Below are 17,770 nucleotides of genomic sequence, written 5' to 3'. Positions count from 1 at the left end.
ATGGCCAGGGTGCACATGCAGACCAATGGATGCTGCTTGTAAGAATTCTCTGATTCTAGGAGAATGGAGTCTAGCACATGCTCACATCCACATGTAGTAACCTGTACTCAAAGACGACCCATAGGCACCTAGAGGCTACTTGGGAGATGAAACACTGCCTATGGCGCTCTGCCTTTGAAATCAAAGTAGAGACACAACCAGATTGTTAGGTTCACTTTAGGGCCTATGCCCCTTAGAACTCTCAAGTTGTAAGGAACACCCAAATATAAGGCTAAGGTAACTAAGTGCTTATCTTCTGGGACATTTTTCTGTGTTTTAGCCAACTCCCAAGAGGGAGAAGTTAACCACAGTGCCTAAAGTATGAAAGAAAAGAATGGGAAAAGAGTGACACATTGAAATATAAACCTAGCCCTCACAGAATCCATTCTAAAGCTCACTTCAGTAATTTCAGCCTTCTTCCATTGTACATGTATATTTTGCTGAGACAGTGCAATGTATTTGTATAGAAATGTTGATAAATACAAAGGTTATGAAAACTCATTCCTCTGATGCAGAATAGGTGGATACACCCTCTTTGGGAAAAGTAAATAATTCATCATGTCACTGCACACTGTCAGGTCTCATTCAATAGACAAACGCTAAGCCTTTCAAGCAGCTCCACCTATTGAAACAATTTGCCCAGAGGACATCTGAAGGAGCATTGGCACATGTATAAAACCACCACAACTTAGAGCAGTCCTGGCATAGCGTAGTGCAAATTGCTTTGCTTTTGTTAGACTGCAGATTTTTTGAAAGCTTTTAAAAGCAACCATGTCCGGGAAGGGCTTCAAGGGTTTTCAACAACAGGCAGAAGGGGAGGCCCAGAATGCAGGTAAGGAACATTAATTGTATTTACTCTGTTGTTTTGAACAAACCAGCCAACCAAGGAACAGTTTTTGCTCACTTACACCAGTCTAAATCTAGACTTTAAATGAATGAATTTGACTGTAAATTGTTAGACGTGAGCACCGCATATGGTCTTTGCTCCATTTTTGTTTGGACTGAATTTGGTTAATCCCAACAGCATATTTTGGTGTTTTATTTTATAGTATGGTAAAAATCCAATCACTTTACGGCTAGGATTAGCCAATCAGTGTCCCTTATTATTTGAGACTGATTATTTATTACTTCTAAAAGAAAAAAAACCTACAACACTGACAGTGCGGGACACCGGAGTCTTCAGTTCAGAGACAAACTGGAACAGAGGGTTTGGTCCTTAGGGCAATGGTTTTGCCATTGACTGCAGTGACTACAGAATCAGAACCATGGGCTCTGTTAGACACATTTCTCTGTTAAAGTGTCTGAGCCATGATTTGGAGGCTACCACCTTCAGGATTAGCAATCCTGCAACGGGCAGCTCCTCTCAAACCGTACTGCAGGATAAGGACCAAAGGAGATCTTTTTGTTGGTTGAATAAGAACTTTATATTCTGTAAGAAACAAATTACTTTTCATTCTGATCACATTATAAATACTTCAGTATTTGTGAACAGCGTAACCTAGTTTCATACACTGCTCTCTGAACTGACCTCTGTTGAAGCAATGAAATTTATTTAACTTGTGGTGGGTGAGTTTGCAACCCAGACTAAACAACAATGCTTTGTGGAAATCAATTTTTAGTGTCTCCACTCACTGAAATATAGACTATTTACAATAAATAATACCTTAGTTTTGCTCTTCACAAAGAGCCTTCAGATTTCTCTGTAAACAAAAATCTTTATAAATTTTTACCATAGGGAATGTTTGACGTATTGCTATAACTTTAACTCTTATGACTATTATTGTGCATCAGAGCTTTATATTTCAAACTAAGATACTATTTTCTCTGTAAGCTAATATATTCAGTCTATCTATACTTTCTTATACCACTTAAAATATCTTTGCTGTAGATTTATTTACCCTCTGCTGAAGTTTCTGTGGTTTGTCACGAGGTCACATGCTCTCCAAGGCAAGAGCAGATCTTCAGCAGACAGAGACAGCACTCTTGGATAAAAGTCATGGCTCATTCTGCAAATACTTACATATGTAGTTTAAATACATAAGTAATCTGACTTCAATAGCTTTATTGTTGTTTTTAAAGTTAAGCATGTCTGTGTTTGCACACCTATGGGGACAAATTTTAATATGCTAAAAATGATATTTTCATACTTGGGGAGTCCAGTTTCCAGGGACACTGATTTTGAACATCTCAGTTTGGACACACTGCCAATTACACTCTAATATCCCAGCCTCTTTAATTGCTCAGTCTCTAGCAATCCAGTTAAAGAGCATCAGTTTAAGCTGTCCAAATATTACTTCAAAATTCACTGTAGAACTCAGGCTATGATGTTCACTTTCTTTCTTAATATATGTGATACTCCTTTCATAGCTTGAATACAGGTACAGAAACAGCAAGTATAAACTAAAATTGTCCTGTAGAGTACAAATGTCATCTTTTGCATTGTTTCTTACCTTCAGATCTGGGTGTCCTACACAAATCTGTTAGTTTCCAACAGGGTGAGCCTATCTGGTGAAGAGTTGGGGCTACTTTGGGGGCCTTTAGTCATTTGCTAACATCTTGAGAATTCTGCCCAGTCCTCCTTACATGAGGCACATCCACAGGAACATAACATTATGTATCATGATGCATTGACCAGAATTTTCCAATACAATTTAACGCCAGATCAGTGCAGCTCCGACAAGAGATCTCGGGCTGAAGTGCCCTGTTCCTTTTTGCTGCATGAATCTTTGTTCAGCTCAGAAGAGATAAGGAAGTAAAAGCCATTTAATGTTAAATGTTAGCCTTATGAGCCTTTTCTCAATGTGATGTAGGCCCTCCTGTAACAAAGTACTTGGCTTTTTAAAAGCAAAATGCACTCAGCTGTGTTTCTAAATGCCACATATGTTTGGTAAATTCTTGTCATTGATATGACTTGGTCACAGCTAGTCAGCCAGATGCTGTGAAACCGAGACTGTGTTTTCATAAGTGAATATCTTTTATGTGAAAAATCTTTTAGAGGGACAATCCCACATCATTTCTGATTACTGTTTGGTGGTCTGCATTGGAGGTATTATATTTGTACCTCTTTTTTCCCTAGCTGCTGCTTGAAAAATACCCTTTGCCCTGCCTCCATCCTTCTTTCCTTCCTGAAACAACACTTCCTTTAAAAGGTCTGCAAAGACTATTTTACCCTTTGAGGATGTGTTAATAACTTAAATGGCAGAACATCAACACAAGAAATGTAAATACATAAATAAGATACATAGAAATAGCAATGTGCAGCTAAATGCTACTGCTAATCCCATCATTCTATCCCCCAGCCTACATTTTATTGTCTTATCTATAGTTGTTAGTCTGTAAGCCCTGGTATACATTGGGGAGTTATTCTGAAAAAACAAGCGGAGCGTCCACATTACCAACCCTGTTACTTTGAAATAAGGGGCTGGTTATTTCACAGTAACTCCTGCTTTCCATGAGGAACAACACTTATTTTGAAATAGTGTTAACATGGATGCTCCACTGTTGCTATTTCGAAATAACTATTCCCCAGAGTCAGTCAAAGCAATCACTCCCTAATGCTTCCTGGGGCTCTAAGTCGAGGTAGCATGTCCACATTAAGGGAGCCTGCCTTGGACTAATTTCGAGGCTTTCCTGTAGTATGGATGCACTATTTCAAAATAGGTATTTTGGGAGCTATTTTGAAATAATTTCCTAGTGTAGACATGCCCAAAGGTGCCCCAGGACTGTGCGTTGTTTTCAACATGCCCTGTTGGTACTAAATAATCACGTAGCAAACTTCCCTGGCAGCATACCAGCCAGTTTATGTACCTCCTATGGACACGCCTCAGCAATCTGCATAGCCTCAGCCTACTCTCTATTAATAATCCCTTGATCTACTCCCACCATGATCTACAGCCTGTAAAACATGCACCAGAACCAACAGTCATAAGCACTTAATGGGGGTGGTGATGTAGAGCGAATGGAAAGCAAGAAGAGGTCTCTCACTCAGTCTCTCATATATAAAAGTTTTTCCTGCAGGACGAAAGTGACATCATGTCACTCTGCATTCCGCCTGCCTTCTTCCATTCTTGCCTCTCCCAGCTCAAGCCTGACCTCACTGCTTCCCCTCACCCCTTGGAATTGCTAAACCAAGCCTCTACTCCCCCCTCCTTCACCCCTGCCCCACAGGGCTTTCAATGCCAAGATCAGTAGCTGGCAGACCCTAAATCACAGCTGAGACAGCCCAGAGGTAGAAGTTCAGTGCTTGGGACAGCAGCCCAGGGACAGATGCTAGAAGCGGGGCTCCCAGTCAGGCTTATGTGCCAGCAGCAGGCTCTTGGGGAGCTGGAGTGCAGCGCCCGACCACCCAGACTCCAGCTGCCCCCATGAAGACTCCCCCCTTCCCAGCAGCTGCACTTACAGTGGCTGCCAGAGCACCCGAGCTGCACAGACCTGTTGGCGCCTTTCCTTCTGCTCCTGGATGGGCAGCCCTGGGCTCTGTGGGCAAGGCCGGGACAGGGAGCAGCGCAGGTGGGACCACTTGGGGCAGGTAGGCAGGCCCCCCTGTGCCTCCCCCTTCATCAGGGCTAGACCTACGCCTGGCGTGCACCGTGACTGGGGGAGGGAGGTTAGAGTTGGGGGTGCAGAGAAAGGCCCCAGGCTGGTGGGGGGGAGGGAGAGAGGAGGTCTGTGTTGGGGCCGCAGGCAGTCTGAGGGAGGAGAAGGGACCCAGGCTGGTGGGGGAGAGGGAGCGAGGGAGGGAAGGAAGGGAGAAGAGATCCGGGTGGGTGCAGCCTCAACCCAGCCCTCCCCAGTGGCTGGAGGGAGAGCTGGGGTGGCCTGCCCCCTACCAAGGGGGCTGGCGAGCACAGTGAGAAGGGGAAACAGCCCCCTAGTAATCCTATCAGGTTAAATGCTTTGTTTTTCCTAATTACAGCAAATGCACTGGGAAAGTCTGCCCAACATGTAGTGAACCAGACTACAGATGCAGGTCAGAAAGGTAAGAAACATTAGATTACGTTCAATGAAGGCAAAACTAGGCAAGAAAGCCACAGCCACCTTAATAAAAAGTACCATAAACCCAGGCCCAAATAAGCGCTGTGGTGCCAAGATACTAGAGAAAGAAGACCAATTCCACTTGAAGAGCTTTGTGTAAGCTTGTCTCACCCGCACAGAATTTGGTCCAAGAAATCGATCGCCTCACACCTCATCTCTCCGTGTACTGACTGGCAGATACTACAGTTTCTCTCTGTTTCTGTGGCTCTCAGGGATTTAGCATTGTGTTCGTACACCGTTGTTGATCAGTGAGGGCTCTGGCTGGGGTGCAGTGAGACTGTGGAGGCGGTCGGCACCCCTGGTTGTGACACCAAGTCAAGTCACCAGAAAGTGGGGGTGTAGCCACATTGTCAAAATATAGCAGGCTCCTGCTGCTGCCGCCATCCCCTTCCTTGCCATTGTGGCTACACTGCAGCTGCCCAATCCCTCCAATGCCCCTCACCATCCACAACAGGACCTGCTCCCCACTGCTAGAAATAGTGCAAAAGGCAGCAGGGACAAAAGAACTGCTCACAGCAGGCAGCTGAACTTACACAAGCTAGAGAAGGGAGAGACCAGGAGAAAGCAACTCCCTCATTTCTTACCTCACTGACCAACACCACTGTCCTTTCCATCAGTGCCCCACATCAACCCATAGCGCCAGCAGCCCCTGAAACACCATCATCACACACAGTAGCAGGCAGCCAGCCAGCCACTCTGCGACAGCACCTCCTGACCTAGCACCATCCTTACCTAGCAACCCCTCAATACCCACCGCTCCAGCACAAGCTTTCCCTCTCATCCCACACAGCAGCTCCTGCCACCCCAGGCGCCTGTCCAACAGTGCCCAACCTGTCTCCCAATGTCTAACACAGTCCACCACCATCCAGACATGATCTTGCACTAGCAGAGAGAAGCCCTTCTGCAGCATAAGTAAATGGTTATCTAGCGCAGCGAGCAGGAATCAGATTGTATAATGAATAGTACACAATTCTGTTTAACAGTAGAGATACATGAGTAGGTTTTTCATTTCCCCCCTTCCCCAATAAATATGGAACATACATTGGAATGTATTGACCTTGCTTTTATGTTAGCTTCTTCCTTATCTTTCCCAGCTATTGACCAGGTTTGCAAGACGGCTCAAGAAGGTGTCGAAAAAGCAACTGGACAAGCGTCAGAAGCAGCATCCGGCCTTGGGAAGAAGTGTGGCCTTAGGAAATGATCATTTCAGCCAAGAGGAGGAGAGATTATAAAATCAATGTTTGTGCTGCAAGACAGCAATAATTTATGTTGAAATATGAAACCTGTTTGAGATTTGGATCATTTACTGTGCTTAAGCTTTAATGCAAAAATTCCATATGTAGAATGCTCATCCAGCAAATAGTTAGAACCCGCCCCCCCGCCAATAAAAAACCACCACCTTTATGAGCTATTCATAATCTCCCATTCCATACAACTCAAGAAAGTTTCAGCCATGACTAAGGTATTGTCTGTCTCATTCAGTGATATAAAGGTTGATGATACATTAGGTTAATATACCTAAGAATTTAAATACTTCAGAATTTAAAATCACAAATAATGAACAGCAGAAGGTTTACCTGTGCTATTCAGGTTTTCTTCTCCAGCTACAGCTAACTGATTGTGCCATTTCAAGCCAGAAGTTCATTTATTCTCAAATTTTTAAAAAATGCATAAGGGAATAAGGAAAAACAAACTTTCTTTTGCAAAGGAAAAGTAATATATCACCATAACACACTGAGTTATCATAGAGAACTCTCCACCAAAGGAACTCAGTGTTTTATAAACCTCTCACTCGAATCCAAACACCACTGAGTAGGCTAAGTAGTAAACCCATTTTACAGCTAGGCTAAATGAGTCTCTCAGATGCAGAATTGGGAAAGGCCACAGAGAAATTCAGTGAAAGGGTCTGGAACAAAATACAAACATCTTGCTTGGTACATAGTTCTCTGTTCTAACACTGCCTGCCTCATTTATAGTTATATTGTGCACCTGTCACAGCGCCTGATCCTACTGGCATTGGAGTCAATGGCATATCTCCTGGGCTATGTCTAGACTGCAAGCCTCTTTCGAAAGATACTTTCGAAAGAGCCTCTTTCGAAAGAGAGCGTCTAGACTGCACATTGAACTTTCGAAAAAGCGGCTTGCTTTTTCGAAAGAAAGCACCCAGTGAGTCTGTATGCTCTCTTTCGAAGAAGCCCTATTTACATTGAAGAACGCCTTCTTTCAAAAGAGGAACTTTCGAAAGAAGGTGTTCTTCCTCGTGAAATGAGGTTTACCGCCATCGAAAGAAAAGCCGCGTTCTTTCAATTTAATTTCGAAAGAACGCGGCTTGAGTCTGGACGCAGGTGAGGTTTTTTCGAAAAAAGGCTACTTTTTTCGAAAAAACCCCTGAGTCTGGACACAGCCCTGTTGCCTTCAATGGGAGCAAGCAGGATCAGATGCGTTATTTACACATTTAACTTCAAAATCATATACAGATAGTCCATTCTAGCAGTGCATCCCCAAGACAGAGATAACCCTTAAACTCCAACTTCTACCTAGCCCTGAAACACTCACTCAGAAAAAGCTCAACTGCACTGCCTTAGGGCCTGTCTAACACTAATCAAGTTTAGGCTGTCTCCCCATGGGGAAGTGAATTCTAGTGCCACAGACCCTTCACCAGTCTAACCCCACCCATTTAATGTACATTTAGCAAACCTCAACTTGAAAAATGTTGATCACAAAAGTCGATGAAAACCATGAAGGCAGCAGCAATCTTCAAGGTTACCCTGATGGAAACCTTCAAGCACTTTGTAGGTTAAAATTATTACCATGAACTGACCCCTGACACATACTGTAAACGAATGCAATCAGTATGCTCCTGGCATAATACACTGTATTCAGGAGGCCGGCATCTGCATTCCACAGATGAAGTTTTTGATTGGTCTTCCTCAGCCAAACACATTATGTCACAGTAACCCCGTCAGGAAGTTACAAAAGCATGGTTGCCTGGTGTGATGTCTAGATCCTAGAGGAAAGGAGGGCAAACACAGATTGTAAAAGCACTCCTCAGCAGCTACCTTCTGGACAAACAAGAACAAGCTGGAATAGAACCAAACCTCTGGTTTGTTAACAAAAGAAAATGATACCCACTTAATCAAAGGGATCAAGACATGCTCTTTCTTTTTCCTCTGAGTATTTGCTCAGTCACCAACATAATCTCTATTTTATACAGTTTGAGACACAAAGAAGTTCTAAATCAAGCATTAGTCTGGGCCAGACACTGAAAAAGCTGTCTACATGGGGCCCAATGTGGGAAAAACCTCCTCTTTCGGAAGAGTCCTTTTCCCTCATAAAATGAGGAATACAAGGGCTTCTGAAAGAACACACCTGCTTTCTCAGAAACTGTTCGGACATGTTCCCTGGTTGATCAGAAAAACTCGGTAGTGTAGACAGCCTCAGAGAGAGGCAGCAAGGGGGGGAGGGGAGCAGGACCTGGTGCTGGGAGGAGCGGGCTTAAAAGCCAGTTCACCCCAGCACCATCTGTACAGGGGGCCGGGGAGTCAGAAGCCCAGTAGGGACCGGGCACAAGCTGGAAATCAGCTGATTCCTGGCTCCCATCTAATCCCCATCCTCCCCCACTGTGCTTCAGCCTTTTAAATGCATTAAGAGCCTGATGGCTCTTAACATTTAAACAGCAGTGCCATCTCCTGAGACCAGTTTTCCCCCCTTATCAACTAATTGACTAGTCAATGGAAATTCCATTGACTAGTCAATTAGCTGATTAAATGCCATCTCACAATTGGAATACATGAGCAAGCACTCAAAAAAAAGGGGGGGGGGGTGAGGGGGAGAGAAGAGCAATGTCTTGAGAAGCTTGGCTACATGTGATTTTTCCAAAACTAGAAGCTAGGTGTGAGTTCAGCAACAACTGCTGACAGTGGCAGAGGTCAAAACCCCGCCAGTCCGTGCTCTGCTAGTGACACCATCCTGAGGCCGAACTATTCCTGAGCCAGTTAAGCTAGGAAGAATGATTGTGCCTGAGCAATTGAGAAGTCTGAGGCAGTCTGCTCAGAACTATACATTACCTTTAACTTTGGAGACAACAATACTCTTGGGCTATATCTACACTGGCGGCTTCTTGCGCAAGAACATTTTGTTAAAAGGTTCTTGTGCAAGAAGTCTTGCACAAGAAAACATCCACAGTGCCATGTGCGAGCTGTGCTTTTGTGCAAGAGTATCCATGGCAGTGTGGACGTTCTCTTGTGCAAGAAAGCTCTGATGGCCATTTAGCCATAGGGGTTTCTTGCCTAGCGTCCACACTGCCCTCTTGCGCAAGAGCTCCCGCGCAAGACGGCTTACGCCTGATAAAAAAGCATAGCACTTGCACAAGAGGCCCTCTCTTACCACACCATAGTGTAAATCGCCTTCTGCACGAGAGGGTGGGCAGTGTGGACGCTCTGCGGATTCTTGCGCAAGAACCCGCTAGTGTAGACATAGCCCTAGGTTACACTTAAGCACACCAGTAAATCCATATAGCTACCCGATGTGTACCCAGTTGCTGACTGCAACACTGCTTGGGAGAGCGACTCCTGTGACAGTTCCCACAAGTCTTCTGTAAGTCAACTAGATTCAGTCCATAAACAAACCCATATCTTTAAATCAGAGGAGGGGAACCTTTTTTGAATGGGGGGGGGTCCTGATCTAGAAATATCAGTTGGGGGGCTGCACACAAATGAGAAGTGGAAAAACCCCTCACCATAGCCCCTGAAGGAGAAACAAACACACTCCCACATTCCACTTGCACACCAGAGCCTAGGGGCACCCAGCCTAGTAGATTGTGTGTGCTCCAGCCCCATGGGGCAGTGGGGCAGCAGAGGGAGTGAGCACCAGTGTAGGCTCCCCAGTGCCGGGAGAGGGGGAGCTGAGTGTTGGGGACTGCATCTGGATCCCGGGCCTGAGGTTCCCCACCCCTGGTTTAAATTGATAAGTCATTCTGTTCCTTTCCACATTTATCATAATTCAGTTTGTATCCATGTCACTGAAAAGCTTCTTTGCCACAGGTCAATGTATCATTTTAACATATTTCACAGTATTCTATAAGCCTCCCACTCTAATGCTATTAGTGAAGTAGCATAAAGTTGGCTACAACTGAACCCAACTGCTCTAATTTCAGGGCTAGATCTTTGGGGGGCAGTCAAGCAGCTCAACACAGGACCTGAGAAGAGGCCAGAGAGATAATTCTTCCACTCATCTATTTTTGAGAATAGCGTGGGATTGATGGAATACACTCTGCCACCAGGTACTGGGAGGCCTAGGGGGAGCGGATAGTGTAGAACCAAGGACAGCAGTATTTTGTCCCCCCAAAGATTCAGGACCAGTTGACAAACAAGAGCTTGTCTGGGAATAGCCCCAAGTAGCTATTACACAGTAACTCCCTGTGTTGACAATTATTGCACACTCAGATCGCCTTTGGGTAGCTTAGTTTAACCCACTTAACAGAATAGCGGTTTTATTTCACTCCCATCTTACTTTGCAATAGCTGTGCTGTATAGATAAGCCCTTGGCCAGCTTTCCTTTACCTTTCTTCATGACTTCAACAGTGCAAAAGTACAGGAGCAATACAGCTTTGTCTGTCTCCAAAAGCAGCAGCGGCAGAGCACAACGAAGACAGGATGATATTAGTCATTTGCCCCAAGAAAGTACTAAGGAATTTGGAGCATAAGTACCCAAGTCTCCTCACTGGTCCCTTTTTTCTAATTATCCAGGTCATAAAAGATTTCAAATCTGCTACAATCAGAACAGCTGAGGTTACAAAAAGCAAAATTCACCCATTAAAAGAACTGCTGTGACTAAGGTTACTATTAGAGATGTTGCAAACTTGTTTAGAGACTGATGCCACTTAAAGTTGGGCAAGAGGTGACTGAAGGCAAGGTCTTATTTTAGCACTTCATGGAGATTTACAAAAAGCAGTATTGAAAAGTAACCTCTCTGAAGTTCTTATTTTTGTTCTTTAGTTTTGTTTCTGGAACTAGACTTTAAACCAGGGTTACTCAACTTTGGAAGCCCCAGGGGCCAATGATACAGCACATGCCAAAGTTCAACTTAAGTGCAACTTAAGTGTGGTTATGCAACTATATATGCAAATAGCTTCTTTCACACAATGCCCTGGCTCTCCCGGCACCTCCTGCTAGGGGCTAGAAACACCCACACCCTATACCCCTCTGTTCCAGCCAGCCCATCTGCTTGCATCTTTCAATGTGCACCCTGCCTGGGAGATGCCTTGCCATTGTAGAGTGTGTTCCTAGTGGAGGCCATGTTCAAAGGACCCCACCTGCGGCCCAGGTGTTGAGCCCCAAGTCAACCCAAACTGCACCACGGGCTGCAAACCAACAGGCCTTGGGCCGCATTGAGTGGCCCTGCTTTAAGCCAATGGTAGACAACCTGCAGCTGGCAGACTGGGATTCCACCCGCAGCCCACTCACCCTCTATCCCCTTCTTCTAGTGCGCCTCATGCACGGGAGCCCACACTTCCTACTCCTCCTCCTCCCAACCAGCACTTTTGAATTCACTGACTGATGCTCCATCCCCCTCCTATTCACTTACAAGACCACTAAGCATGCAGCTCACTGAGATGAAGGAGGGTCACTCATGTGGCTTATGCACAATTCTTGGTTGCCCATCAGCAATGCAGACTATTTTAGGCTTAAAAAGGTAAGTCAATGCTCTATGCCGCGCGCCCGGCGCTCCCCCCGCCATGCGCCTGGTGCCAGGCCAGCCCCGAGCACCTGGCGGGCGCATGGAAATGCCCCCACGGGCGCCATGGCGCCCGCGGGCACTGTGTTGGGAACCACGGCTCTATGCACCTTTTTAAACAATCCAGTATCATATTTAGCTACTAGTGCACTTCTTGGACAGCTGAAAACTTTATTCTGGCCTTCAACCTAACAAGAAAGGGAGAGATGAGAATTAAGTGCCTCGCTCTGCTGTAGTTTAGTGCTTAATATTTCTTCTATGAGGATGAAGAATGCTAATTTCTTGTCAGAACTCTAGAAAATATGGAAAACAAAAGGCTGAGAATTTAAGTGTCAGGTAAATAAGTAGTTTGTTTGATGAAGGGGAGCGAAGGTATAAAAAAAATCTTGTGTGTCTTGGGAATAAGAAGGACTAGAGTCTTACTACTAGTGATGAGCTGAATAAATGTGGAATGCCGTATGACATTTCACTGTTTAGCAACTGCTACACAACAAAGCTATTACCATGACCGTGGAAAACAGCAATACACCAGCATAATAGGTTTGGAAAAGTCAACTTTTTAATAACCGCTTTTCTCACTATGTTATGTTATGTAGTTACAAAGTAGTTAGAAAAAGCATGAATTCCTCTAAGGGATTAGGTTTAGGGTTTTAAAAAAAATCTTATTCATTACATAAATAACATCTGGCACTTCAATGGGACTCCACTGGACAAAAACCTTGACAAAAAACTCAAAGGTATGTTTGATCTAATATTATAGCAAGGTCCATTTTGTTACAATTGAATATGTTCAGAATACGCAAGCTTTTCCAATAAAGAAAAAAAAATAGAAACTTAATGTGTGTTCAGACATTGCATAAGGTGTACAAGCAGCAGTCTAGCTCCTTTGTAGTTAGGTCAACTGTTTCAGGGTTAGACTCCACTTCTAATTGTTCATTGAGGCAACTTAAATGTTCCCAAAAAAAAGCCTCTGGAAATAAGACAACTGAAAATAATTGTTTAAAAAAAGGTTAAAGTTCACTGGACTACACATGTATGATTATACATATCAAATTCAGATAATCTTAAAAAAAAAGTATAACTGAGTGGTTATGTAGAGTGACTTGATTAAAACATAACCAGATACATATTTGCTGGATGTTTGTACACAATGATACTGTTTCAGCATATAAAAATTCTAGTTTCTGCCACCTCTCAACAGATTTTACAATGCATGAGTCAAATTCAGGTTCAGTTAGTGATTAACTGATAGTAGGAGCAGCACAGTTTAGAAGAGAAAAACATTGCCTAAAATAAACCAAGCCTGGAGTTCTGCAACAAGTAGAAGTTAGAGAGTCCTATCAAAGTTACTCCCTGCAGAAGACCCATTCTTCCTTTGACAATGCCACAGCACTGATCATACAAGGCCTTATTGAAAGTGCCAAAGCTAAAATTACACCATTAAACAAAAGTGCATGAAGTAATAGGATGAGCTAAACTGCTCATCTAGTACAATATGTGATCTGAAATTTGATAGGTTGCCCATGTAGCATGACTACTGATCCATACAGGATACTTACCTTTTTATTTTAAAGGTGAAATACCCAGCATGGCCCCCACAAGTGCAGATGAACTGGTTATTTTTAGAGACATATTTGTATTCAACTCCCTAATCCATGGATTTTTCTTTATTATAAAAAAATTGTTTTTACTGAAAGTAATTTAGAATAGTACCCACTATAATGTCAGAGGAAAGAGGAATTTTGTGGTTACATGTAAACTTGTGATAAGCTTCTCAAGAAGAGGGTACACAATGGCAGGAAGAGTAAGGGTATCAATAAGGATCGGTAATGACCAATTTATGTAAAGGTCAAACCAGCCTCATTGTACACCTTGAAGACTTTCTCAATTGCATTGACGTAAGCAGCTGTTCTCAGGTCCAGACCAAGGTTGTACTTCATGGCAGTGCGCATGATTTGCTGAAGTCAAATGAAAAAGCAGAAGTTTAGACCTGCTCGAAAAGCCTTTCCATGTATACTAGTCTCAAGTAACTAGCCAATTAGTCCGTCATAAGACGGGATTTTCACCTCTGCCTTCCTCCCCCCCCCACCCCCAGCTCTCCTCTGCCTTCTGCCTCTCTTTTTCTCTTCTCCCCCTCCTGCTTCTCTTTCTCTCTCTCCCCGCTCTCCTCTGTCTGTCAGTCAGGGATGCACGCTTGTCCAGGCCACGCCCCCTGGACATGTACATCACTGCCCTGCCACCCTTTGCCTCCCACCATGGCGCTTGGCTGACTTCTGCGCTGCTCAGCCGGGCCACTGCAGGGTAGCAAGTGGCCATTTGGGCCCCACACTCTCCATGCAGCATGGGCCACCCAGAGGAAACAGCCAGCATTTCAACAATAGCGCCACCCAGAGGGAACAGCCAGCATTTCAACAATAGTGCCACCCAGAGGGAACAGCCAGCATTTTTAGCATTACAGACATTGGGCTACTATATAACTGCAGACAGGGGCTAAGGCTCAGAATAGCGGGATCCTAGTATTTGGATTAAAGAACAGCATCTGAGTTTTAAGTCTTTTCTAGATTTCCATAGGGCCACTTATCAAGGACTTTAACCCTCCCATGTATGTCGAATCTTCATAAAAGTCAAGAAGTTCCCAGTGGACTTCTTGTCCCCTTCTGCAATATTTTCCATTGGAGGGACAGTCTAGTCTACATATACAGTGATATTAAGTACAGCTTTGAAAGTACTTCTTTAACAGATTTATAGAGCATAAAATGATAAACGATGTAACTATAAGAACATAAGAACAGTCGTACTGGGTCAGACCAAAGGTCCATCTAGCCCGTATCCTGTCTGCCGACAGTTGCCAGCACCAGGTGCCCCAGAGAGGGTGGACCGAAGACAATGATCAAGCGATTTGTCTCCTGCCATCCCTCTCTAGCCTCTGACAAACAGAGGCCAACTATCTAAGGGCTAAACTTTTAAACCAAAAATATGCTTACTAAATCCACACAAGTTGGATTTAGTGTTTCTGGGTGGCCTACAATATCCAGTTAAAGTTATCCACACAAACATCTATTCAAAGGGGTGTCATATGTGCAGGGGCTACTATTATTGTCACTATCAGTCTCCTATTTAAGTGCAAGGAAACAGTACCCATCACTGATACCACTACATGCTGACTTGTTTCGGTGAGTTGCTACAAACCCTCCATGCTAATACAATACTTACTCTAGCAGAACGCTCCATGGTGTAGGCCAATCCAGAGTGCACTATGTCTTTCTCAGATGCACCCTGAAAGGAAATGCAATCCAGGTTCAATATGAAATGAATGAATATGCAATACTGATTTTCTCTTAGTACATCAGACTAAGATGCTGGGTTCCCATAATTAATCAGCTTCCTTTCACTGTAGATTTATTTTAATACTTGGTTAAAGGAGACCAAGATATGTGAAAGTAGCTAATTCAGTGGGTAATTTTACAGACCATAAGTCATCACATACAGTATGTGAAATATTCAGAAGTTCAATAAAAAAGGAAGACCATCTAAATATAAAGCTCACAGCCAATTAAAATGCCCAATACTGACTCTGGCTTTAGAGTTTCTACAGAGAACTACACTCTATTTAATTTATAAATTAAATAAAGATCTATTCTGGAATAAGGATGATTTTTTTTTTTTTTTTTTTTTGTTGCAAAAAAGACTTCTAGGATAAAATGTTCATATCACTGAATGAAATGGTTTTACTTAGGCAAGTACGAACAAGTTGTTTGGTTCCTGATTCTCGATATACTCTTTATGCAGAATATAGGAATACTTAAAAAAATCCTTAAGTGGGAGGACTAACAGCAACTTCGGTCTTTAATATTGTATTCTGAGGGCAGCCACAGCACTGGTAAATTAGGACTAGATATCATTCTACGAGAATTTCTGTTTGAGATGCTGTGTATATGAACTTGACACAACAATTACTTTCTGAAGGTCAGTGGCTGGGGTTGTGAAAGTGATCAGAACAGATCCCCACAATGGTCCTTTCTGACCTCAAAATCCATTAAATCAATATTCTAGGCTACCGAATCAGCTTAATGTGAACTTTCAAGAGTATTTAGCTTATTTAACTCTGAATTTGCAATACCTATTTGCAACTCCTCTTCCTTTCAGAATGATGAAAAACATTAAAACATATTTGGCCACCACCCCCTCAAAAATCCGTTAATTACATATTCATATAGTTATGTGCAAGAAAGGGAAACTTATTCAGAATACTGAGGCTGATGATCACTTCATACAGAGAGCAACAATTGTAGTAACACTTAAGTTAAATATGGCTCAGACTAACTCTGCAAAAGGAGGTAGGTTTTTGTAATCTCAACAGTGATTAATATTACAAAACAACTCCGTGATTAACATGTAAGATCAAGTATCTTTTATGTACACTCTACATTTCAGCATTAGAAGAACTTTAGAGATGGAGATGTTCTGGGGAGTCAAGAGCAAGATACCAATTAGGCATACTTTAAAAACAACAAATAGTCTAGCTCAGGGGTGGGTAAAAGGGCCTTCATGGGCTGGATCCAGCCCGCCAAGCAGGTGGATCCATCTCAGAGGCCCTGCTGCTCCCCCACCCCCAAGCTAATTAGGGCCTGGGGGCGGAGGAGCACACAAAGCCTTCTCCGCTTTGCCCCCGCCCAGTGAGCTGCACACAGCACCACGCACTGTTCACAGGGTGGGGACAGAGCGGAGAAGGCTTCGCACGCTCCCTATCCCCAGGCCTTAATTGGTTGGGGGCAGGCGAGCACAGGAAGCTTCCTTCCCCCTGCCTCGGCCCTGTGAGTAGCTCGCAGCACTTCAGAGTGCCACGTGCTGTTCACGCAAGAGGAAAGGGGGGAGAGGAGGGGAAGAGAGAGAGAGAGAGAGGCGAAGGCTTCCTGCGCTTCCCTGCCCCCAGACCCTGATTGGCCTGAGGGCGGGGGAGAGTGCCAAGCCTCTTCCAGGGCATGGGTGCCTAGTGGGAAGGGGGAGAGCAAAAGGGCTTCCTCACCCCCAGACCTATCATGGTCTGGGTGTGGGTAGCCCTGCCCCTTCCTGTTTAGGTCCCGCCCCTTCCGAGGGGGCCCAGGGCAAAATTTTTTGAAGTGGCCCCCAGGCAAAAATTATTGTCCATCCCTGGTCTAGCAGCACCTTAAAAACTTAAAAAAAACCCCTTGTATTAGTTTTAAAGACTTTTAAGTAGTCTTTAAGGTGCTGCTAGACCATTCGTTGTTTTTTAAGTTTTTCCAGTTATAGACTAACTCGGCTACCCCTCTGAAGCAATTGGACAGTCAGCCTGCTTGCTGTATTAACTAGGCTTTTCAGATCACTGTGTTTGGCCATGTAATGAACCACACACTGATGCCTAATGGCAAAAACAAAAGGCCAACAGCAAAAGAATGGAACTTTCTTATTGTAAATACTGGAACACAATTGAAGCATCACAGCAGCTACTTACTGATATCCTATCCTGGAATTCTGCTGTAGGCACAACTGGAATAGTTCCACCATGTTTCCCAAACTTTCTTTCTAAGCTCTCTTGGACAGACACTGGAAGGAGAAGGAAAACAAGGTAAATTAAATTTTAAAGTGATAAATACTTGCACTGGAAAGTTATCCTTACAGTTTCAGCATTCATTACTTTAACCAGTAGCATAAAATGAGCTATGTTAGGTAACCTTTTAAAGAATGGAAACAAAGCGTGATGCCTGCTGCTTTTGTTGTACAAATGACTCAAAATTAGAAACTTCAAGGTCCTGAAGTACACTCTGCACCAAGACAATTCGAATGACTCGGTTGATGAAAGAGATGGAGGTAGTAGAGCTGAAGTCTAGACTCAACCAGCTGATATGTAACCATCCCAGTCTGCTATAAATTACTGCCACAGATTATAAAGCAATATTTCTACTGTAGAAACTTCAGGCTTTTCATTTCAGAGAGTTAGGTG

General features: G+C 43.8%; 2 protein-coding genes across 2 annotated transcripts in view; one reads left to right on the top strand and one right to left on the bottom strand.

Annotated features, from left to right (window-relative positions):
• The first annotated feature begins 731 nt into the window (after positions 1–731).
• ADIRF (adipogenesis regulatory factor) lies at positions 732–6,372 on the top strand. The gene is made up of 3 exons (XM_006112407.4): positions 732–871; positions 4,955–5,017; positions 6,168–6,372. The coding sequence occupies exons 1-3, from the start codon at positions 811–813 to the stop codon at positions 6,272–6,274; spliced, it is 231 nt and encodes a 76-aa protein (XP_006112469.2). The 5' UTR covers positions 732–810; the 3' UTR covers positions 6,275–6,372.
• A 5,973-nt stretch (positions 6,373–12,345) lies between these two features.
• The window catches only part of GLUD1 (glutamate dehydrogenase 1), a 59,077-nt gene continuing 53,652 nt past the window's right edge, over positions 12,346–17,770 (bottom strand). Inside the window, exons 11-13 of the mRNA XM_075934828.1 lie at positions 17,282–17,373; positions 15,022–15,084; positions 12,346–13,766 (exon numbers count right to left, since the gene is read on the bottom strand). Coding sequence (XP_075790943.1) covers positions 13,647–13,766; positions 15,022–15,084; positions 17,282–17,373 — 275 coding nt within the window. The 3' untranslated portion in view covers positions 12,346–13,646. The remainder of the gene's footprint in view (positions 13,767–15,021; positions 15,085–17,281; positions 17,374–17,770) is intronic.

Source organism: Pelodiscus sinensis, chromosome 8, assembly GCF_049634645.1.
Source record: "Pelodiscus sinensis isolate JC-2024 chromosome 8, ASM4963464v1, whole genome shotgun sequence".
Taxonomy (NCBI): domain Eukaryota; kingdom Metazoa; phylum Chordata; order Testudines; family Trionychidae; genus Pelodiscus; species Pelodiscus sinensis.
The sequence above is the reverse complement of the archived record's forward strand: the minus strand, read 5'-3'. Positions and strand labels throughout refer to the sequence as shown.

Bases quoted from the DNA above. Each gene is read 5' to 3' on its own strand.
- ADIRF (XM_006112407.4), top strand. From the start codon at position 811: ATGTCCGGGAAGGGCTTCAAGGGTTTTCAACAACAGGCAGAAGGGGAG. The intron at 872-4,954 runs GTAAGGAACATT...TCCTAATTACAG, and splicing joins AGGGGAGGCCCAGAATGCAG to CAAATGCACTGGGAAAGTCT. The intron at 5,018-6,167 runs GTAAGAAACATT...TATCTTTCCCAG, and splicing joins TACAGATGCAGGTCAGAAAG to CTATTGACCAGGTTTGCAAG.